At 34.8% G+C, this 25,398-nt stretch overlaps 1 protein-coding gene across 1 annotated transcript in view; it reads right to left on the bottom strand.

The window, feature by feature from the left end:
* Adgrl3 (adhesion G protein-coupled receptor L3) overlaps positions 1–25,398 on the bottom strand; it is a 703,150-nt gene that overhangs the window by 255,810 nt on the left and 421,942 nt on the right. The window contains exons 7-8 of the mRNA XM_042678231.1: positions 12,876–12,890; positions 9,804–10,604 (exon numbers count right to left, since the gene is read on the bottom strand). Coding sequence (XP_042534165.1) covers positions 9,804–10,604; positions 12,876–12,890 — 816 coding nt within the window. The remainder of the gene's footprint in view (positions 1–9,803; positions 10,605–12,875; positions 12,891–25,398) is intronic.

The raw sequence follows: 25,398 nt of genomic DNA, 5'->3' as shown, positions 1-25,398 counted from the left end.
AAAGAACTGCATACCTGGTAAGGAAAACTTAGAATTTTAGGGGTAGTTCAGAAGTCAACTGTGAGAGTCAAAGGAAATGTCACACAGTTCCCTCATCTTCATTTATAAGTGATGAATCTGGCACTTGTGGTTTGGGAGAAAGCACAGCTGAGAGGAAGCCAGGCAAGATCTTCCTTTACAAAGGATAGTGATCTAAAGATCTCTCACACCACTTATCCCAGGACAGCACATACTGTGTTGATGCCAACATAAGAATCCCTCAAATAGCCTGTGGAATGCTGTTATAGTCAAGGTACAATTTACCAACACTAGTAAATTGATGGCCATGACAAATAGATATTTCATGTCATCTTTTATATGATGGGACAGAGGCTCAGTTAAAAATAGATTTGAAGGAAACTCTAGATTGAATACCTGTAGACCTGGTGCTCTGCCAAGAACAAAAGAAGCACGTTCTCACTTGCTTTGTACTGAAGTGCTAAGGCTTACAAATGTTTCTGATGCTTGTGTCCAAAGCTGAATCACTGGTTCTTCAGAAAAGATGTAGTTTCAATAGAATACAACTATTATGCCTTTCTGAGTATAATAGCTTTCATTTTCTCTGTATTGTCGACATGTCAACTGAACAGTTAAGGTGAGGCTTCTCTTATTGTTCCATTGTTTTATGCCAATAGAGAAGCTTGAAATAGAACCTTTTGCAATTTTTGCTCTACCACTTGAGCCATGCCTTCATTTATGTGTTTTTGTTTGTTTGTTTCTGGTTAAGAGATAAGAATCTTTTGGATTTGTCTGCTCAGGCTGGCCTCAAATCTTGATTCTCAGATCTCAGCCTCCTAGGTAGCTATATTAATTGGCATGAACTATGTGCACGCAGGTGAGAATGTATCCTTAATATACAATTTTATGAATGACTGACCACTGTCTTTCATATTATTAGATTACAGGCTTTAATTTCTTCTAATTAATTGTGGAAGAAAGTATATTGTTAATGTGCTTCAGTATTCCTCTTTCACACCTACTAAGCTTCTTTTAAATTACCAAAGCTCATAATACAGATGGGGAAGGTAGAAAACTGGGGGTGGGATGAGAATATCTAGGAAGCTAACTGAATGGACCTAAGAATCTTTCTAGAATATAGAAATTGACAGCTAACAGTGATTACAATCCAGTGTGCATACACTGATCTTGTAAAAAAATTCAGGAACAAAACTTTCATTCTCCCAAGATCCTGAGAAAGCAGATTTTAAAGTGTTTTTCTTTCCTTCCTTCCTTCCCTCCTTCCTTCCCTCCCTCCTTCCCTCCCTCCTTCCTTCCTTCCTTCTTTCCTTCCTTCCTTCTCTTCTTCCTTCCTATCAGGCACTCAGGTAAAATTGACTAGAGCAATGTCAATACATTATTTCAATGTGAAGCAAAGTCTAATTCATTTCCAAAGAGCATTTGATAAATAAAAGATTAATTGTATTTTAATACTTAATATGTGAAATATAGCTATATTTTATTAATATTTTAAAAGTTACAAATATAATTTGTATATATATGTTAAACTTATCAAAATCAGTGGCATTCATTTTCACATGAATCTCATGCTAGAAAACAAGAATGCTGACAATTTTGTGTCTGATAGGCTGCACAGTAAATGATGACAGTATAATGTACAAAAATAATGGTATTTTGTGTGTGTTTTAGAAAAATAAGAACCATTTTAAGCTTCTAAACATTATCCAGATGAACAAGGTCTTAAATATCTTCAAATACTGTGTGTCATTTGCTCAAGCCTATAATCCTAATGATACAGGAAGCTAAAATCTATAGATCTTGGTTTGAACCCAGCTGGAGCAGGAAAGTTTATGAGATTCTCATCTCCAATTAGTCAACAAAAAGTTGGAAGTGGAGGTATGCCTTAAGCATTAGATTGCTAGCTTTGGGTAAATTCATTCAGAGACAGTACCCTGACATTGAGTTCAAGCCCCAGAAGTGGCACAAATATATTTCTAGTGATGCCTGTATAAACATATATATATATATATATATAATATATACACATATATATATACACATATATATCTTTAAAAATTTTAATATAATTTCTTTACATATGTATTGTTGAAAACAGTTTATTTGGCATATTGTATTAGGTTTCAAGATGTAAAACTTTGGAAAAGAAAGCAAGCATCAAGTCATATAATGTTGAAAATTAACAGACAGGAACTTCGTAAGATGAGAGAATTCAGTAGTTTGCAAATGTTTTGGAGAAAAGAAAAGAACTGGAATTAAATGGTTTCTAAAACCATGTTGTAGAATATTTCTGAGTAACGAAGTTTTTTTTGTTTTTTTTCTGATGTATTTCCTCAAAGTTTACCATTCTGTACTTTAAAAATGACCCTTTCACTTCTGTTTAGCAGTCACAAAGAGGGTGGTGGACAGCCTAAACTTGTGCACTGTGCTTTTTATAGGTGATTTGGAAAGATTTACTCAATTATTTTTCAGAAACTTAATTTTCAACCAAGTCAATCAATATGCATGCAATTCAAATCAAAAGGAAAATGCAATGATTGTGCAATAGCATAAGAAGACTTATAAAATGGCAATACTTTTTAAAAATCACAAATTTGTAATATATTTGTTCACTTGTAGAGGGATGGTACCTGCACAAAAATAAAATGAGTTTCTCAAATTAAAAAAAAATGACCCTTTCAAAAACAAAATAAAACACTAACTCCATGATGGAAGAACAAATATGAATGTTAGAGGAAAAATCTGTGATGATCTTTGAAGAGCACAAACTACAAAATCTTAGATAATGTTAAGCACTAATAATGAAACAATTTTAATAACTTACATAAAGTGCAATGCTTTTATAGAAAAACCATGTAATAACTGGTGTGTAAAATCATGTTGCTACTGTTTATTCCCATTATATGCATTATGTATTATCTCGTTAAGATTTAATGATAATCTGATGAAATGAATCTTTTTTTCTTAAATACATTCCATAGTTGAGGAACTTAGGACTGAGAGTCTGAGAAACCTGCTCAAACAAGTGACAGAGGTAGGGTTCAAACACAGATCCTCCAACCTCCTTTAAGTTCATGTTCAGATGCTGCATTCATTTGAACATATTGAGAGGATTTTTACATGCCTTAGAGAAGCAGATGTGCAATTTATCTTCCCAAACTAGAGCTTTTGAAATTTCAAATAGTTATATACAGCAAAAATAAAATATACTAATGTGCTACAGAAAAAAACATTTTAAAAGTCATGTTGTTTTTAAAAATAAAATAACAATTATAATCAGAACATGTTTCACCTTGCTATCTACAGATGTTAGTACACATTTTATCTACAGACTTACTTATATAATTCATTTACCCTACTGTTTTAGGTTGATTTTTCTGTGCATAGATATTCAAGAAGACCCATGCAAAATGGTAATAAGAATTCACTACAAGTAATTGCTTTGAAAAATGTCAATGCAATTTACTATGCTAAAACACTCAGCTGAAACTGTTTGTATGGGAAAAAAAAGAAAAACAGCCTCTATTAATGCTAATTAAAATTCCCATATCCAAACAGAGCATGCATAAAATTTATCTCTATACTTATTCATTCCCACCTCTAAACTGCAATAAGTCCCTGACAAAGTACTAGCTTTTTAATGTAAGCATTTGTGCATGAAAATTGATATTTTTCTTGGTGTCTATATTTTACATTTTAATACAGGTGAAATTCTACTATGCACACAATGTCTTAATTGAGGTTGTTCAGAAAGAGTGAAAGCTGAACTTCTTGCCTGGAGAATTCAATTAGAAGCCAAAACTTATTACTTCTCAGGATTTATCATTTCAGGGCATCCTTTTGACAAACATAGGCACTAACACATATGGGAAAGATGGCCCATAATTTAACTCCCACAGACAAGTAAAAATAATTAATTTTGTGTGATTCCTTTTTGTATTTAGTTATATAGATACAGCTAGAGGTATAGTCCTCTTCTTTTTTGTGGGTTGTGGGGATTGAACTAAGGGCCTAAGTGCTATCTCTTAACTTTTACACTCAGGCTAGTGCTCTACAACTTTGAGCCACAGTACCACTTCTGAGATACAGTCTTATATACACAATTATATAGATATATCTGGAAAGACTATGTACACACACACACAAACACATACACACACATTTTGGGGAAGTCTGTAAATATGTGCACTATGGTACCATGTTTATCTTCAAAACTAATTGATAAAATCAAATTAAGAGAGAGAGCCACATCAAGTGTACCATCATAGTACACACAATTTGGCCAGAAAGGAAACATTCAGGCAGTTTGGTTAAGGAGACAGATTCGAGCACTCACCAGTGTCTGCTGTGCTGGCAGTGGCTGCTGCCAGGGCTTCTATACCAACAGAGAGAGCCCAGGACAAAGGCGCCAGAGGCAGTGTGTGTGAGTTTTCTACTCTCCAGCAAAGAGCTCATAAGGAGCAGAAATGTTCATCCTGCTGACCAAACAGTCTCAGACTGTGGACAGCCCTGAAACCAATTCAAAGTTGTGAGTACCTCCAAGACATCTTCACTCGTTCTCACAGAGCAGCAGTGAGAAGGTAACTCCTCTTCCACCACCAGAGAACTAGATCTTTTATACTCACAAAGACCAGGCCAGAGCAGCTAGCATTTAAGTTAGGCCTTGGAAGAAGACAACAGGAGACATTCAACAGGTCAAAGGAACCTGATCTGTGAGGCTCAGCTCAGCCCCCTGGGAACGATGCCCTTCCCAGGCAAAGAAAGCTCTTCCCAGGGAGGAGTGACTTTCTTCATTGGGCAAACAGAGCCAGAAACTGTCCCTTGCCACTGCAGCACAGGCAGCACCCAGCTTCAGGAGGGTAAAAGAAAAACAATTGGAAAGTCAGTAAATATAAATTCTGAGAATGGCTCTAGGTTGAGCTGTGTGAGTGTATCAGGAGCTAACCACTCAGGGAAAAGGTATTGATTGCTGACAGGCCACAATCCTACCCACAACCTAGGCCCATCACAGCAATTCCAAGCTAGAGGAAACAGCCATCTCCCTCTTTTGTAATATTCAAAGCAGATCTCTCTCCCACTGAACTAGCCTGGGAGGAGGGTCATAAAGTCCCTGGTAAGGCAGAGCTTCATTCTTCCTGCTCAAACAAACTGATTTAAGAAACCAATCAAGCAAACCACAAGCAAACACCACAAGCAAACCGCAGACTTTACCAAGAGACTGATTACAGACACAGGGGAAAAAACAAAGTGAAGAACTCTTTTTTTTTTCCTACCTAATTTAAAAAAAATATTAGAAAGAATTTTAAAATTTTAAATTAAAAAGTGTTTTCTATTTTTATTTTAGTTTTTTTTTAGTTCTTTTTACTCTTTTCCCTTTTGGTCCTTTTTCTTTTTTTGCTTTACTTAATTGCTGTTCTGTTCATCCCCAGATATATACCTGTCTTCAGTTATTAGACCTTATCCTTCATTGTGTGCATAATTAATTCAGATTGATTACTCAATTCACAAATTCTCAGCCTTAACTCTTTTAATTGTAGTATTATTACTTTATACTAATATATAATTTTTAGTGTATTTTTATTTTTGTTTTCCTCTTTCTTTATCTCTTTCCTTCAATTCTTTCCCTCTCTCTGAATTTAGGTCTTGGTTATATTCTCTCTCTCTCTTTCCCTCCTCACATTCCTCTAATCTTATTTTCTCCTCACAATTCTCCCTACACCTATTAATTTCTGGTCTGCTGACTTTCGTTGATTTTCTTGGTCCATTGATCCTAGTAGTTTGTTGTTGAACTAGATTGTATCTGTTGAACTAGATAGTACATGTACTCATTTTGACTTCATCAAATAATCTGTGCAACTACAAGGCTCTGGTTGATGCTTGCCTTAACATAGTGTTCTAGCATGGAATTGGTTTTGCTTTCATTCCCAAATGGGCAGAACAAGCCAGAAAACACAAGAAAAATGGCAAGTCCATGTATCTCAACTACTGCTCATGAAAATCAGGAAAAAGAACAGTTAATAAATAATCCAGAGAAGAATTCCCAAAATGCTCTACAAACATTACTCATAAACATACTGAATGAAAAGATTGGAAGCATGCAAAGGACTCTGTGTGAGCATAATAGGGAAATCTGTGAGCATGATGAGGCTAACCAAAGATTAATACAAAAATTTCGAGAGATTAATGGGAGAATTGCCTGAGCAGTATGAGAATAAACAAAGACTAATGGAGGCATTCATGGAATCAGTGAACAGAAAGCTAAAGGAATCAATGGAGGCCACAAAGGGAATGTTGAATGAAACCCAACAGAAGGAAAAGGAGTCCCATGAAACTATAACCAATCAACTAAGGGATCTGAGAATGAACACTGACAACAAAATTAAGGAAGTAAAGTCCATGCAAGATCAAAAATAAAACTCCAACAACGAACTTTACAAGTTTGGTGGGGGAGGTGGAGAGGTTGGGAAGGGATGGAAGGAGAAACGAAGAGGAGGCAACAATGCTTGATAAGAAATGTACTCGTTATCTTGCCCATGTAATTGTAACTCCTCTATATGGTATTCTCACAATTTAAAAAAAAAAAAAAGAATTTGAAGCTATCCAATCTGACCAATTAGAAGGAAAGAAAATAATAAACAAAGTAGAAAGTTTTGAAAGATTGAAAACTGAATCTCTGGGATTGAAAACAGACTAGACATTATAGAAGAAGAACAGACAAGTATTCAAAACAAATCCAAGAAACATGATAGATCTATTCAACATTTAGAAGACACCATCAGATCACCTTATTTAAGGCTAATGAGTGTAGCGGAAGACCTAAAGACAGAAGTGAAAGTTCTAGGAAATTTATTTAACAGTATCCTAGCAGAGAACTTCCCAAACATGCAAAAAGATAGGCCCATTCAGATACAAGAAGTCTTTAGAACCCCAAATAGACCAGACCTGAACAGGATATCCCACCATCACATTGTAAAACCACAGGATCAATTGAGACCAAGGAAAGGATCATTAAAGGTGTCAGGGAGAAAAGATCAATCACCTATAAAGGAAAACTAATCAGAATAACTTCAGATTTCTCAGCAGAGACAATTAAAGCAAGAAGGGCCTGGAATTATTTATGCCATGCCCTAAAGACAAATATCTGTAACCAACAATACTATACCAGGCTAAAACTCTCCTTTGTAAGGGAAGGTCAAATAAAAACGTTCCACAGCAAAAAAAAAAAAAAAAAGAAACAATATATGTTCATCAGCCCTACAAAAGATACTTAATGATTTCCTACACATAGGAAACCAGCAAAAGTACAATAAAGGCCAAGCAACAGCCCCAAACAGAGCATCCAAGAATCATAGGAAGAACCCAATTGTGATAGCCCCCAAGAAGGTGGATAACATGGCAGGAACTACCAAAAACCTCTCAGTCCTAACTCTCAGTATTAGTGGATTTAACTCTCCAATTAAGCGACATACATTGTCTAATTGGATCAAAAAGCAAGAACCTTCTTTCTGCTGCCTTCAAGAGTCACACTTTGCCTATAAAAACAAACATATTCTGAAAGTGAAAGGCTGGAATAATCTACCAAGCAAATGGCCCCCATAAACAGGTAGGAGTTGCAATCCTAATATCAGATAAAATAGACTTCAAATTTAAATTAGTGAGAAGAGATAAAGAAGGTCATTACATACTCATTAAGGGATCTCTCCTTCAGGAGGATATTACTATTCTAAATATCTATTCACTAAATAACAGAGCACCCAAATTTATCCAAGAAATCCTACTTTCTTTCAAATCTCACAAAGATTCAAAGACATTAATTGTTAGGGACTTTAACACACCGCTCTCCCTGCTGGATGGATCAATCCAGCAAAAACTCAACAGAGAAACCTCAGACCTAAACAACTGCATAGATCAACTTGACTTAACAGACATCTACCGGTTTTCACCCAGCAGCATCAGAATACATGTTCTTCTCGGCAGTACATGGAACATTCTCCAAAATGGACCTCATTTTAGGTCACAAAGCAAATTTGTCCAAATTCAGAAATATTTCAATTATGCCTTGCATTCTCTCAGACTACAAGGGAATAAAATTAGAATTCAACACCAAAAACCACCAAAGAAAATATAAATTCCTATTTATAAATGTCATAGCTTTGGGTGAACTGTCTTGCCAGATTACTTGTTCAGCTTCTCCAATAAAGTGCACTGGATAAACAACCTGACTTGGACAGTGGTGAGCCAGATAATGCCATTGTGTGAGATAATCAGAAGTTGATTTTGCTGCTGTTGAGTACTTAGGCTTTCCTTTCCACAATAGTCCTATTCAAAATAATAATAGTGTTCCTATAATTTTGAAGTAATAGTAGCATTACTATTATTTTGAATTGGAAAGATGTTTCTGAAGAATTCAAGAAAATGTCTTTTTCATTCTCTTTAAAAGGTGAAAATCTATTCATTCACAAAGATCAGTTGATATACATATATATACAAATGTATGTTTGTATGTATATATATATATATATACATTTATATATTATTCTCCCTCTCTATATATGTATTCATACTATTGTCTCAGGAGAAAGAAATGATAGTGAGATAAACATAAAATAATTGAAACAATATTCTGTGGCTCCCAACTGGACTTGAGGGAAAAACTATTGTGAGCCTTCATCTGAAAAATCAGCTAGACCACAAAGGACTGAGGGCATGGCTACCTAGTGCAAGCCTTAAGATCAAAATCTAGTACTGTTCCTTCAAAAGACAAAACATATCCCCTCCAAAGCACATAGCAAACTTCAAGTTTTGCATAAATAAGAAAATATATGTATAATTGACTGAATCACAATAGCATGCTAGTAAGTCTTGGTTAAACATACATTAAGCAAGAAGTCATAAGTTAAATTCTCAATGACCAAAAAGGATTTTTTGGATTGTTACATTATTTCCATGATTCAAACTCCTATCTAGCTTTTCTACTATACTTTGTCTTGGTGAATATCAGTATGTCTTGTTAAAGAAAATTAACTTTTAAATTTAATAATCCTGCTCAGTTTTGTAAATAAAAGTGATGAAGACTATTAAAAGGATGTCTGATTGTCCTTCAACAATATTGATAAGAAATAGGTTCTCGGTAAGAAACCATTGTAAATAACTGAAAGATTATGAGGATTATGTCAAATTTATGAAGATTATGTCAAAGATTATGAAGATATGCAAGTGTATTCAATACTGCTGTTTACACGGTCATTTCTTTTTTTAAATGTAAATTTCTGTACTTATGGATTATAAACATTTTTCTCTGTACCACATAGGTTCTCTCAGGCATATGTACATTCTGACTTGCAATATTCCCCATGACGTAGTCATTCATGCTGCTCTCTGTAAGGCGAATACATAGCGGTATGTCTCCTGAAGCATTGGATATTTCAAGCTTACCCTTTCACATATTCCCAATGAAGAATAATTGTGACAGCATTTCACAATTCATCTGAAAGGGTGACACATAGCAAATGCTGAGTATTTCAATGTACAAAGACAAATACCCTTCAAAGGAGAAGGACTACTTTGAAGACAAGTTGTGCAATGGACAATGTAGTCACTCTCTTGCAGTTATACATTACGAGAATCCAAACTTTATTATCACCAATCTTTCTCAGACAGCAAGACAGTGCATAATTTTAGCTACACTGGTCAGAAGATAATAAGGGAAGCTTCAGCAAAATAGACAATATCAATATTATTAAGAGAAAACTATCTCACCATACAATGTCATCAGAACTCAAACCTACCTGATCTGCTATCCAGAGGTCCAAAATCCAAGGAATATTTCACGACGTGGTAGTTATTCCATACATATAGTAAATTGTCCCTGGGGTTGTAATCCACAGCTGCTATATACTGGTATGAGTTGGGAAAGGGTACATCAACCAGACTGTCCTTGCTTTGGTCCGTGTTGTAAATGTAGTCAATCTTGTTCCCAGTGGCTTCATTGTCATCATCCTCATACACAGACTTGACCACATACAGAATCCCACAGATCATAAACGCGTTGGAAGCTGATCTTTTATCGTATGCCGTATCCCACGTCCCTTCAATCCGTAGCGTGTAAGGGTTCAGTTGACTAATGACAATTTTGCCATTGTTTTGTTCTGTTGCATAGATAACCCAGAGGCCATTTTCATCCACTGCCAAGTCAATGTCTGATTTCCCTCCCCATCGGTAAGGTGAGGTGTCATGGTAGTTGGCGTTAGCGATGATAGCTTCTCCACTCTTTATCCTAGTCCGCAAATCAAACTTGACTATGTTCCTGGTGCGTTCTTTATTGAAGAATAGAGCTCCATCATATACTACAAAGCCAGTGCCATCCACCCGATGAGGAAGCTTGTAGGTAGTGGTGGGTCTTCCAGCAATGAAGTCATCTTTGGATGAATACTCAGTTAGGGTGTCAGTTCTGTATGGGGTCCAGGGCATATAGTAAATCTTATCAGAAGCCTGCAGAGGGTCTTTACACCAAGCCCCAGATTGGTGATCAGATTCAAATAGATGTTCGCTCTGGTACACGCCTTTTAGTAGTCCAGGACAAAGAAAAACTGTTGAAAGCAGAAAAAAAGTTTAAATAGTAAATATATGCATTTAATATTGTCTCTCATGTTCTTATTCACATCAGCCAACACAAATCTAACAAGAGATGCCCACCACCACGGATTTGGCTGGAGTTTTGATTCAACTAAAGTATACTTCCTCATTAATTTTGGAATTCTTTCCAAATCACTTTATTTGCTGAAAAAAAAATTTAGCGATTTTATGAATAGCCATGTCACCTCTGTAAACAAATGTTGTGATTTTTTTATATGCACGGCTGTGGTAATGTATGTCTTCCTTGTATAGACATATAAAACTAAAAAAAAAATCATAGTGTTTTTATTAGTTCACTGAAGAACATGTCTTATTTGGAATTGAAAATACTTCCACTCTGATGAAATTAGCTGTGCAGTAGTTATTATTAAGAAACCCAGATGATAATTACACATTATTTTATTTTAAATAAAGGAGGGCAAAGTTCCATAATACAAGCCACTGAATCTTCTAGCAAAAAAAGATTCTTGAAGCTCCTACAACACACACAGAGCATGCAACCCACACAATTAAAAATGAGTGATGGATGGAGACTGGAAGGAAAAAAAGAGAAAGGAAGAGACAGAAAGGAAAGAAGGAAGAAGAAAAGAAGAAAAAGCAAAAGGTTACAGAAAAGAACCCAAGATCTAGATTTTAATCAGTTAAAAATGTCCTGTTAAATACAGTAGTATTGGAACTTAAAAACATGTACCTTTTACTGTTACATGAGAAAAACATTTAAAAAAAAAACAAGATTACTTGCTATATTTTGCTGCTCATACTTCAGAATGAAAACGGGCCATATTAGATTGCCTTTTAGTATGGTTCAGTAGCATATTGAGAGTGGTAGTCAGAAATCCTGGCAGATTTATCCGTAATGAAGGGGCTATCAAGCAATGTTTCCCAAAGGGTGGTCCTTGAAGCACCTGTTTCAAGTAGTGTACTACATTTTGCACAGAAGGATGAAAGGGATCCTTAGTCATATTTGCTTAAGTGGTACCATATTAAATATAATTGCAATAGAGATCCTAATAGTAGATTGGTAGATCTCCAAGGCAGAAGTATGGAGAGCGAGCAAATTTTACAAATGAATTTGATCCCGGGAGCTTTTGAATAGAGCTGCTTTGGATTACAGTGTTCTGCAGAACCTGCCATGGGAAACACTGCTCTCATATACTTGCAAAGCAAACACACTGAAAGTTAACCATGCAGTTCACTGTTAGGTTCACAGTGATTAGAAGTAGCCTGGGAAGAAAAATGAGGAATTCAAAGAAATTTGGATATCAACCTGTTTTTTATGTTGTTGTTGTTTGTTTGTTTTTTAGTGAACAAAGGGTTATTATTTTGGTATTAGTGGTTATTATTTTGGTATTTAGTAACCAATACAATAACAAATCCATAGGAAAACACACTAAAAGGAAATGAGGCTATGTATTAGAAATTATTGAAAAAAGAAACACATTAATAAAATATACAATGATTTAATTTTGAAGAAATGGAAAGTTTTTTTTGGAGAAAAAAGCTAGCTTCCAAAATCATTCATAGTAAGGACAGAGTGCCACTGTTAATTTATAATCATAATAAATGATAATTATAAGAATTTCTATATCTACTAAAGGAAATTAGGATTTTTTTTTCCAGTAAACTATTTCCTTTTTCCCTAGTAGTGAAAACAGGGACCAGAAGAGATCATGGTAGAGCCAGGAAAATAATCTGGTAAAGAAATGGAAACAGGGGCTGGGAAGGTGGCTCAGTGGTAGAGTGCTTGCCTAGCATGCATGAGGTCCTGGGTGGATTCCTCAGCACCACATAAGCAGAAAAAGCGGGAAGTGGTGCTGTGGCTTAAGTGGTAGAGCGCTATCCTTCAGCTGAAGAGCTGAGGGACAGCGCCCAGGCCCAGAGTTTAGGCCTCATGACCGGCAAAATAAAAATTAAAAAATTAAAAAATGGAAACAAGTCTAGCAATCATATTTCACACTTACTGGATTTTGAATTACTTATTTAAAAATAAAGAATTGAAAAATATATTGTTAATGATTCTACAATATTCATATGTGTTAGGATAAAAGGATTAACCCAGCACTAGTCAGTAAAACATATTAAAATGAAGTTGAGCAGCAGAAGTAGTCAATAAATTTCCATAAAATAGATAAGAATTAATAACAAAATTATTTTAACTAAATGTTAAAACTGTTAAATAACTTAGCCTATAAATAGTATATAATTTATGAAAGGTATTTAATTACCTTTTTGTTCCACTTCTATTGGAGAGAGAGAAGTAAAGAGAGAAAGGAGAAAAGAGAATAGATTAATGGTACGATATTGGCCAAGCACTTTTTATTCACCTCTTCCAAACTGAAAATAATTTACTTCACTCATACTTGTTTCATTGAACATTATGGTTTCTTTTTTAAAATATTTAAATAAGATAAATTTTTCACAATAATTATAAGCTTTCAAGCACAGTCAAATTTTGGCAAAAATAGTCAGATCTAATAAAAGTAAGATAAACACACTGTTTTAAATTACAGGAAATGTAATAGTCAAACACCAGTAGCTGCATTTCAATGATGAGATCAGCAAATAAATACACAGAAAATTTTCAAATAATTGGGTTAGTTTTACTTATACATATTATAGTTTAAACCATTATTCAACTCAATAATTTTGGTTTTTATGCAGCTCAAAGGACAGATTTCTTCTTAAAAAAAATCACCAACAGCAAAGCAAACAAACAAACAAAAACTTCACAACTCATTTCCCAGTACTTAGCTTTTGTGTTTCTTGTCAGTCTTAGGAGGTATGTATATTATAAGTTAGCCATCAGTAGGGAAGGACCAAATTTCAAATAAATGTGCTAAAAGCCCTTATTAAAGTAACTTTATTTCTGCTCATCAATATGCAATATCATGATGAAAAAACCACTGACTTTTTGGAAAAGATATTTAATTAGAGGCTTGACATAAATAATGAACCTTGACTTTGGCCTCTTTTACATTTTTAACTGTGTCAACACACACTTGAGAAAGTAAGAGATTCCTAAACATGCTGCTTAAGTATATCATACTAAGTATACTCAAATCCCATTATTACTTTTAAGGTATTTGTCAAATATCATCAAAAATAATTCTGACAAAATATAACATGTATATGAAATTCATTGTCACCTTTGGTGTATAAACTTGTTTCAGACACACTTATTTGCCTACATCCTAATGAGAGGAAATGGATAAACCAAAGCAAAGAGGTCAGGGAAGCATGGTATCATAGCTAAAACTGCAAGATTTATATTTGAAAAACCAGTTTACAGATAATGTGAAACTAAGGCAATTTCAGTAGAAAAGACTGGATGATATACAATGTACAGAAAGTAAATTTAAAACTCCAGGAGAGTTTTCAGAACAAGAGAGAAGTACCATTTTTAATAACTATATTTGGGTGAAATTTTTGTACTTTGACCTAAATGCATATGTAGTCAATTCTTATCAAAACTGTATTTATTTCTATCTATTGAAATTCTTTAAACTTCAGAATCACACGTTAGAAATAAAAAAGATGACTCCCCCAAATATGCTTAGTAACTTCGATTTCACTAATTCATGAATCTTCATTTTTAATAGCATTTCATGTGTGTGTGTGTGTGTGCTGGTACTGAAGCATGAATCCAGGGCCTTGCTCTCTCACTCAAACCATGCCTCTAGTCTGTCATTTTGCTGGAGTCATGCAGACTTTTCTGTCCATCTGGCTTCAAACCAGGATCCTCTAATATCCTGCCTAGCTAGGATTTCAGGTGAGTGCCATGAGCTCCTGGCTTTAGACCTCATTTTAAGATTCTACAATATGGTCCTAATTTGCTATCATGTCCCATTACCCTTTATTGACTTCAGAATATACTGGACTGGTATAATTCACAACAGATCAGTCAAAGCTTTATCTGGAAGAAAAAGAGAGGATACCGGGTAACGAAACCCATGCAAACACTGTAAGGTAAATAGATCTATAGCTTCCGCTGTGATGGTTCTAGGTCCTAGGCTTGGAATAATGTTCTAACAGACCTACAATATAGGCATTCACAACAAAAATAAATAAATAAATAATAGATAAAGAAAGAAAGAAAGAAATCCAGTGTAGGTTTCCAGATTCAAACCTGGTAAGCCCAGAGCTGTGTGAGGAGCCTAAGGAATGAAGCATCCCAGAGTCAAGCAAGCAAGTTAATTTGATAACACGATCCGGAGATGGTCCATTCCTGATGAAGAATGGTCCAATAGCCGATTATTTTAGTAGAAACATATGCTGTTTTATTCTGCAAAGGCTGTATCTGGTGGCGTATTTCATATCTTGGGAAGAATACAAACCTGTATTCAGACTGAGAAGCAAAATAAGGATGGCCATAACCTGAGATATTAAGTAGTATTCTCAAAAGTTTGGATGTGCCATTATTACAATGAAGGTTGAAGGTAAGAATACAAAAGCATAATTAAGTTGACCTTTTTTCAATTACTATCCCATAAAGACTTTACAACGAATTTGTTTCCTGGAATTAGTTCTATTTGTCCTTTGGAGAATTACATATGGAAGTGTTTCTAAAACATGTAATGTCTACACTGTGAACATTAACCATCTCCTCACACGCAATTCTTCATGGCAAATATTTTAACAACTTTTTAAGTGTTGATTTTTCAAAACCTACACGATGTAGAAGATAGGATGTCTAAGAAAAAGAGGGGACTATGAATCTATTATAGTCTGTAAATATTATCTTATACTTTATGGAATTTTAATTTTTCAAAATCATTCATCTCTATTATCTCAACTGTCATTTGGCAAAATTTTACTTTTAATTTCTAGTCTTGGTCTGATTTCCAGGAAATTGGCACAAACAGTAGTGCAAGCAAATCTTGCCTCTGTTGCTAGCTAGTTATTCAAAATTAAGATTTATTAGGCGGGTCTGCTTTGGAGAAAATTATGATAGTCTTGCCCATGTCATGACTGGCTGTAGCTCATTTATCATTTATTTGCTATTTTCAAGACTGAAGTAAAACAGACCTATAATTTAAGTTGAAATAAGCACACACAAATCATATTCCCATAGCAAAACTGGCAAGATAAAATAATTTGTTGTTGAAACATTTAGACTTGGCTAGTCATTGCCTCTTTTCTAATTCTAACGCTAAAAGCTTCCCATCTTTGAAATAGAAAATTAAAAGGATAGAACCATCAGTTGGACTCAATGTATACAGCTCAAGTAGTAGAAAGCCTGCCTAGCAAGCACAATGCCTTGAGTTCAAACCTGAGGACCATTAAAAAGAAGAATGAGGAGGAAGAGGAAGCGGAGGAGAAGGAAAACCCACATAGTTTAAGCACATTATAACAAAGATTAAAAAACTGGTAGAACTGAATTTGGATGAATAAGATATTCAATTTCTTTTCTACCAGATGTCTTTCACTACTTAATGAATGGAAAGGAAAGGAAATTTTATGAGAAATTAGTGTCTCTAACTCATTAAATATAAAACTGGAGAAAAACAAAAGAAAAATATGCATGATCTTGTAAGTTTCACTGACAAGAAAAAGTTGTTGCTATAAAACCGACTGCAAAGATTTCGAAACACAGGGTTGAAATGTTGCCATCTCTCCTTTGAATAGTGAGATCATAAATAAATGAGTTGTACAATGACAGCTATGCCAAGGTCTTTCTCAGATCTCCTGTCTTTTAGCTGGTCCAATATCCTGAATTCTGACATTATAGCTGTCATTGCTCATTTCCAAACCTCTTTGCAACTAGTTTTTTCTCCTTTTCCCTCTTCACTTTTAATCTTCAAAGTATTTTTATTGTCCACTCAGCCTCCATAAATATGTTTATATATTCCCTTAATGTGATTTTATTGTCGTCCTTTGTCAAACTTAATGTCATAAGCTATATCCCGTGGTTAGAGTAAATGACAATTTCAAACAAAGGGTAATTTTGTTCTGTATCAAGAAAGAAACTGGCAAAAAGAAACCAGCAAATTTTCCTTTCAATCTTCTACAGTTCATAAAGTAGACATAACATACAACTTGTTGTTGTTTAGAAAAACAACATGTTATCTGTTCCAACCATTTTTGTACCATATGAAATACTTTTGAATTGCATTTTGTTGTTGTTGGTAGTGGTGGTCGTGGAGCTTGAACTCTGAGCTTGGGCGCTGTCCCTCAGCTCCTCAGCTCAAGGTGAGCACTCTACTGCTTGAGCCATAGTGCCACTTCCAGTTTTCTAGTGGTTTATTGGAGATAAGAGTCTCACGGAGTTTTTTGCCCAGGCTGGTTTTGAACCATGATCCTCAGATCTCGGCTAGGATTAAAGGTGTGAGCCACTGGCACCCGGCTTGAATTGCATTCATTAATTAGAAAAGGTATGGATCAAATCACATATCATATGTTGTCAAATCTTCCTGAATTGCACTGTAAATTTACAAAGAGTATGATGCATGCCAAAAATTGCTAGTGCCACAACTGAAATGTATAAAATTATATAGACTTCTAATGTTGTTTGAAATTTCTTTTCTTTTAAATTCTGTCATAGACCACATTTTTCTATCTACTGTGTAGATTTTCCAAATGAGTTCAATGTCATAATCCAATAATGCTTCCATATTTCTGCCATAGGTGAATTAAAAGACACGTATGGGAATATAAGATGGTTGCCAAAATAGCAAGTAATTTAGATGCAGGCATGTTTTTAATTGATATGTAGTGGTGTCTTAAATAAACTTATTGTGTTGGTAATATTTGGATTAAAATATTAAAATACATTTGTGTAATCTGACCCCAGAAACTCAGCAGTTAGGGAGGTGGCACAAAGGTAAATGAAATTATATAGAAATAATTAGTCTGGAATATAATTTGTTGGACTAACATCTATGTCTATATAACCAGATATGTCTATCTATGTCTATCTAACCAAATAGCCTATTATAATTTTTAAAAATCATATTAATTGCCTAATTTAAATCTTTAAAAGATCAGTGTGGTAGTTACCATTCCCATGAGGGAAGAGTTAACACAAACCCAAATAGTTATAAACACCTCACCCAGATCAACAGAGGAAAGTGGCATAAATCTGTAAATTGTCTTATGTTAGACAATGTTTTTAGTGACATGGAAACTCAAGGAAACTTAGGTTTTTTGTGTCTGTTTGTTTTGTTTCTTGTTTTTTTTTTTTTCTTTCTCTTGTTCTCCATTCCCTCTGTTACTGTGCCACGAAGAAGTGGAATCTCACTAGGGTAAGAACTGTTTCTCAAATGAAGCACACACTACTAATAACATTTAAACTTCACAGTAATCTTCCAAGAAACATTCTCATTATCCTCACTTTTCAAATGGGGAAACTGATGAACAAAAACATGTGGCTCCATTGTTAATAAATGCTAGTACAGGGTTTCAAATTAAGGCCTTTAGCTTGCTCATTGATCTTCTGTGAGATGTAAAATGATCTTATAAATCTGCAGGGCTAAACTTATAAAAGACAGTGATTAGAATTGCTATTCTTTAGCAAAAACAATGCTTAGAAGGAAGAACAGTGCTGGAAGAATATCAATTCCAAGCTTCAAACTCTATTACAAAATCCGTAGTAATAAAAACAGCTTGGTATTGACACCAGAACAGGCCTGAGAATCAAAGGAATGGAATATCCAGAAATGAACCCATAGATCTAAGGCCACCTCATATTTGAAAAGGGAGCCAAAAACACAGGAATGAGGGAGGACAGCCTCTTCAACAAATGGTGCTGGCAGAATTGGCTATAGATAAGTTAAATTTGTAGATATCACCTTGCACCAGAATCATTTCCAAATGGATCAAAGACCTCACTGTAAGACCAGATAGTCTGAAAATATTACAGGAAGAAATAGGGGAAATACTAGGGTTCCTTGGCACAGGTCAAAACTCTGTAAGTAAAGATCCAGAAACACAACAAATCAAAGAAGGGCTGGATAAGTGGGACTGCATCAAGCTGAAGAGTTTCTGCATGGCAAAGGACACAGATAGCAAGATAAATAGAAAGCCCACAGAATGGAAGAAGATCTTTATTAGCTATGCATCAGACAAGGGCCTCATATATAAAATATACTTAGAACTCAAAAAATTACATCTTCCAGCAACAAATCCTCAAAGAAGCAACAATCCAATTAATAAATGAGCTAAAGACTTAGAGAGACTTCTCTGAAGAAGAAATAAGAATGGCTAATAGACACATAAAGAAATGTTCAATATATGTGGCCATAAAAGAAATGCAAATCAAGACAACATTGAGATTCCACCTCATCCCAGTTAGAATGCCATTATCAAGAAATTAATTATAACATGCTGGCAGGGATGTGGCCAAAAAGGAAGATACTACACTGTTGGTGGGAATGTAAACTTGTTAAATCACTCTGGAAAGCAGTATGGAGGTTCCTCAAAAAATTGAATATAGAGTATTTCTATGACCCATCAATCCTACTCCTGGGCATCTATACAAAGAACTACAAACCAGGCTACACTTAAGCAATCAACATGACTATGTTCATTGCAGCACTGTTTACCATAGCTAAGATATAAAATCAACTCAGATGCCCCTCAATGGATGAATGAAGAAAATGTGGTATGTACACACAATGAAATCCTATGCTTCCATCAGAATGGCATTGCCCCATTTGTAAAGAGATGAAAAGACTGGAAAAAATTATACTAACTGAAATAAGCCAGACATAAGGAAACAGGCTGCATGGTTTCCCTCATTTATAGTAATTATATTGTGCCTATAAATCTACAAACAAACCCAGTGGATAGTAAAAAGCAAATAATTACTGTTGGACATGAATAGTTAAACATCCACACAGTGAGACCGAAGTAGGATATTCTTAGAAGAGGATTACAAGAACTCAGAAAGTATGTGCATATGACCCTATAAAATGTTCCTGATCGAAATGAACTCCAAGAAATGGAAACAAGAGTTTTTATTTTTTTTTAATTGCAGGTTTGTGGTTCTTCTTTTTCTTTCCTTTTGTCTTTGGTATATTCCCTTTGGTCACTCTTTGTATTACATATAAGTCTGATTTGGGAGAGGGAAGAGAAATCACAGAAAAGGTGGAACAAAAGTTGAACCAATTCAGCAAGGATATTCACTAGACACTATGTTGGAAGTGAACTATACAAATTGGGGTGAAGGAAATCAGGAGGGCAAAAACTGAGAGACAATGAGGGAGTACCTGACACTATTCAAAAGGACATGTATTCATTATCTGTAACTAACCCCTCTGTAAATCACCTTTAAATAAATTTTTAATTGCTATTTTTCTAAGCAATCTATATTGGAACTATGATGTTTTCAAGGAAAAGTATAGGATGATATACTTTTTGCTATTATACAGCATCTATCAAAAGATAGAAAATGACTCCTCATTTTTGGCCAAATAAAACAAAATTCTCTTATCATTGGAAACAAACCACTGTTCAACACCTCACCTCATGTTCTACTAATTCTTGCTATTTTGAAATAGATAATTCTCTCTTCTATTTCACATTTACCAAGAAAATATAAAAGCTCTGCAGTAAAATAAATGAGATCTGCGAGATTCATTAAATTTTTTGGTGCATTGCATATCAGAAATTCTGACAGACATCTGTCTCTTTCAGTAAATAAAGTGCTAATCCTTTATTTAATGAGAGACAGCAGTAATCTCTTCTGCTCAGCTTCTAAATTATGTTTTTCAAATAATACCCATGCATCAGTGCATAAAAATGCCATTCAAGCACCTTATATGACAATGGCTTTATATAATATGCTTCCAAAATTAACACCTCCTAATGAATTTCATCTTGGAGTGTGCAGATTGAAAATGTCAATAATTCATAAAATGCTTTCCTAGTCCACATTCTAATTTATGTGCCTAAACACAATATCTATAGATGCTGTGGGAAGCGAGATCAGCCTTTTATTTTGTATTGTCATTTCACCCTCTTGAAAGGCTTTTAAACTGTTAATTTAGCCCTTTAAAAGAAAATGGTGCTCTTAGCACACTTTTTAGAGTAATAGCCCTGATATAAACAATAATTTTGCAAAGTTATTATAAATTACACTTAAAATCAATAGTACATTTGGTTCATGAAGGATGCACCCTGTTATGAAAATCACTCCGCACTACATGGCATTTTTTAAATTGCTAAACAAAATACATAAAAACAGAGTCACCTAAGAGTATGTTATTGTATGGTTAAAGATATATAAGATATAATTAATTCCTCTTTTGAGTCTCATTACATGAAAGGGACTGAGAGTTACGAACAGAAGAAATAATAATACCTAACAATGTTAACAGTCTGATGTAATATGGATCAGTGCTATCCATAAGTGTTGACCTTGGTCTAGGCCTTCAACTTTCTAAGCTTTTATTAACATTTATTTGATGGAAATGATGATTATCACATGACAAAAATGTGTGAAGAAATAAATCATGCAATTCATATGAAAATTTTTTTTACATGATAGTAAGTGGTAGATAAGACTCCTATAACAATTGCTAAACATGCAGCATGGGAGTAGACATGATGTGAATCACACCTCTCAGACACTTGTGAATCTCGTGGTAGGAACATATTTTAGATGAAATGATCTCTGCCTCAGGGAAACTTACAGACTAACAACTGGTGAATTTCAGTTTGCTTATTTTACTCCAAACAAGCTATTTGTAAGCACGAGAAGAGACATGAACTGCAGAGAGAGGGACATTTGTGAAGAGAAGCTTGACAAGGTGTAAAAGTTTGACTGAAAATAGATTTCCCATGGAAAATGTCAATTCCTTGCTTGGAGGACATGTATCTGACCAGCACTTACCATGAAGCTTTATTCTTTCTGCTTCATGCAACTGTGATATCAAAATAAGCCTAGATTTAATACCAAAAACTTAATAAGTACTTTCAAATGAATATTCATTTCTAGAGTTTGGGGGTTCTAATTACATTAGATAGCATTTAGTTTTAGTTGATATTTAACAAATGAGAAAACTAATGCCAATAAATTTAGGTATTACCCTCAATCCACTGTTTCCTTATTAATCCTCAATAGTATAAAAATTATAATAAAGTAACATAATCAGTTTTATTCATGTAGGAATTTTTTTTAATGATAAGGACCAAATCTGAGGTATTTGTGTGGACAGAAATGGCAATCTTAAATTGAAGCTGTCATGAAATTGCTTTTTACTTCTGATATGGAAACTGCAATAAGTATCTTTCTGTCTTTACCAGGGCTTTCAACATCTCGTGAATTTATCTTGTCACTGAAAGTTTCTATCATTGTTATCTAATAGAATGAGGCTGGAAAACAATTAAACAAAAAAAATAATAACACCAGCCACTCAGTAAAGAACAAATGCAACAACAAAACCCAACATTCTAAGGAATAACCTTGAGCACAGAGGCACTAACAACAGTCTGGTTTTTCAAGGAATTTATCCAAATGGCCCAGCCAAGCTGGGATTAGATTCATTTGCCAAAGAATAGAAAATAACTTGTATTTATTTATCAATGTTTAATGAAAACCAGATTAATAATACAAATACGATTTTTAGATCAAAAAAAAAAATAAGCAAAGTAAACTTCAGAAGTTTCTGTGTAGAAAATCCCTCAACATGCAGGCAAGTTTAAGGCTCTTCCTCACTCATTATTTTTAGTGTGTAATAAAATTCGAAAGCTTCCCCCATGATATAACCCCTGTTGTCACTGTATTTGATTCCAATGCCCTGCATCTTGTATATACATTTTTCTAATTTGGGCAGGGGAAGGGAAATAACAAAATGCTGAAACAAGGATACAGGCTGACCCATTGTAACAATAAGACATACAAGACATTGTTGAAAAAGAACTTTACAACTTGGGGGTGGGGTGGGGAGGGAAGGGATGGTAAGGGAAAAACAAAGGAGGGGTAACAATGCTGGATAGGAAATGTACTCATTATCTTACTCATGTAACTGTGACCCTTCTGTACAGTATCTTTACAATAAAAAGTTGGAAAGCTAATTTATGTAATAAATTCCAAGTCTATACATTCACTGATGTAATTTTTCCAAAATCTGTGTTTTTATTTTGTTGTTGTTTGTCATGGTGCCTGGACACTGTCCCTGAGATTTTTTTGATCAAGGCTAGCACTCTACACTTTGAGCCACAGGCCATTTCTGGTTTCCTGATAGGTAATTGGAGATAAGAGTCTCATGGACTTTCCTTCCTGTGCTGGCTTTGAACCATGATCCTCAGACCACAACTTCCTGTGTAGCTAGGATTACAGGTGTGAGCCACTGGCTCCCAGCTTCCAAAATGTTTCTCAGATAATTTTCTAACTTTATTTTGCATTAATTCCATAGGTGACCCATCCTCTTCACAATGGTACTCATTTTTATTTTAGGTAGTCTACATGAATTTCACTTCTTATCTTTGCTCACTGTCCTGGGCAATTCATCTCTTACCTCCCTGTGAAACCACACTCAGTCTTTAGGAATTCTTTTTAATTATCAAAGTTCATATTGAAGACATGCTTTTCAACAATAATATAGAGTAGGGATTGGTAAAGATTTTCTGTAGACATCCAGATAAGAATCAATTAGAGTATTGTGGGGTACACCCAGGTACTGATACATAATCTATCTTTTTCTTTTCTTTTTTTGGGGTGCCAGTCTTGGGGATTGAACTCAGTGTCTAGGCACTGTCCCTGAACTTTGGTGATCAAGGTTAGCATGCTATCATTTGATCCACAGATCTATGTACATCTGTATCTTTGATGGTTAATTGGAGATAAGAGACTCATTGATCTTCCTGCTTAGGCTGCCTTTGAACCATGACCTTTAGATCTCAGCCTCCTGAATAGTTAGGGGTACAGGTATGAGCCACCAGAAGCATCTGGCTGTCTTCTTATTTTCACAACTGTTAAAACTCTTAACTACGATTCCTGGATATAATTTCATGGCTGTAGTACCAAGCTATATCCAAATGAATTTCACTTTGTACAGTCTCCTTTACAGTTCCAAGTATTTGTTATTTGTTACTGTCTGTCCTTCTGGAAGCAGTCAGATGTCATTGGAGGCAGAAATTTCTGCACTGTTTACAATCAATATGCCTTCCTCTAACCAGATGTTCATTAACTGTTGCACTAACATGCTTTCAAAATTATGGACAATGGTTGCAAGAATAAGTTTCAGGAAGTGGAGGTATGGCTCAAATGATAGAGTGTCAGTCATGAGAGGAGAATGAGCTGGATATGATTTTATCAATGATATGATCAAGGGAAAAAGGGGAAATCTTACCATGGTAAGAAGTCTTTTGTTTTTGTTAAGGAGGTACATGAAATCCTGCTACAGGCGACTTCTTATCTCTTTATATTAAGATCTATTACTTATATAACTGGTAACAGTAGAAAATATTCTAGAGTCTGTTGCCAAGAAGTCAAAGCATTATATTTCTGAGGATTTCTCCTTGAGGGTATGTGACTCAATCACTTATGCTAGTCTATTTGTTAATGCTTTATCTGTATTATCTTAGTTCATCTTCACAACAGGTCTATTGAAACTGTGTTCACCACAATATAGATGAAGGAAAAGTGGTTATGAAAATCAGTGAACTGATATTTGAAGTGCAGAATATGCACTCATAAGTCTATGCAATTTTACTTGGCAAAATGAGAGGGTGATGGCTGGGCCTAATGGCTCATTCCTGTATTGCCATCTATTTTAGAGACAAAGATTGAGAGAATTACTGTTTAAGGACAGCCTAGCCAAAAAGTTTTCAAGACCCCCATCTCAACAACAACAACAACAACAAAATAATCTGAATAGTATATGTAACAAGGAAGACTGTAGTCCAGTCTGTCTCCAGCAAGTATACAAGACCTTACAAAAATAACTAAGCAAAAAGTACTAGAGATGTGGCTTAATTTATGAGTACCTGTCTAGTAAACATACTGCCCTGATTTCAACCACAATTCTGCCAAGAAGAAAGGAAGGAAGCAAGAAAAGAAGGAAGGAGGGGGAACAGGGGAGGAAGGAGGGAGGGAAGAAAGGAAGGAAGCAAGGAAAGAAGGAAGGAGGGAAAAAGGGAAGGAAGGAAAGAAGGAAGGAAGGAGAAAAGGAAGGAAGCAAAGAAAGAGGAAAGGAAGGAAGGAAAGAAGAAAAGAAGGAAGGAGGAAAAGAAGAAAGGAAAGGAAGGAAGGAAGGAAGAGAAAGAGAGAGACAAAAAAGAGAAAGAAAAAGGAAGGATAATAATGAATTCATATTTAGTGAGTGCTTAATATATACTAGATAATATAAGGTTTATGTGCCTTATAAGTATTGTCCATATAATACATTACTACTCAAAGTACCGGCATTATAATTTCAGTATTACTAAGAAGAAACCATGGTATGGGGAGTTAACCATGCATTGCATGTCAGCACTGCCAGGCTTCTGACACCACAGGACAAGTGCTAAGCTACTATTTTTTTATTTTTCAAGGAATGAATATTCCTTAAAAGGTAGTTATGGACCAGGTAAGCCACATTTAAAAAAACAAATATTCAAAGAAAGCATTTAAGCCTGTATCATATGAGTCGACATCCAAAGCTAAGAAATTGGATTTAAAACTGAATTAGCATGAACAACAACAAAAACCATAAAGAGTTCTTTCCGTCTAATTCTTTATTAGCACTCAGCCAATGTCTGCTAGGCAATCCACTTAATGCACTTTTTGTTTCTGTTAGTGGAATGTGTCAAATTAGAGGGAAACCG

The sequence above is a fragment of the Dipodomys spectabilis genome, unplaced genomic scaffold, assembly GCF_019054845.1.
Source record: "Dipodomys spectabilis isolate Male_0828 unplaced genomic scaffold, ASM1905484v1 ptg000043l, whole genome shotgun sequence".
NCBI classification, from domain to species: domain Eukaryota; kingdom Metazoa; phylum Chordata; class Mammalia; order Rodentia; family Heteromyidae; genus Dipodomys; species Dipodomys spectabilis.
This window is presented reverse-complemented; position numbering and strand designations above follow the sequence as displayed.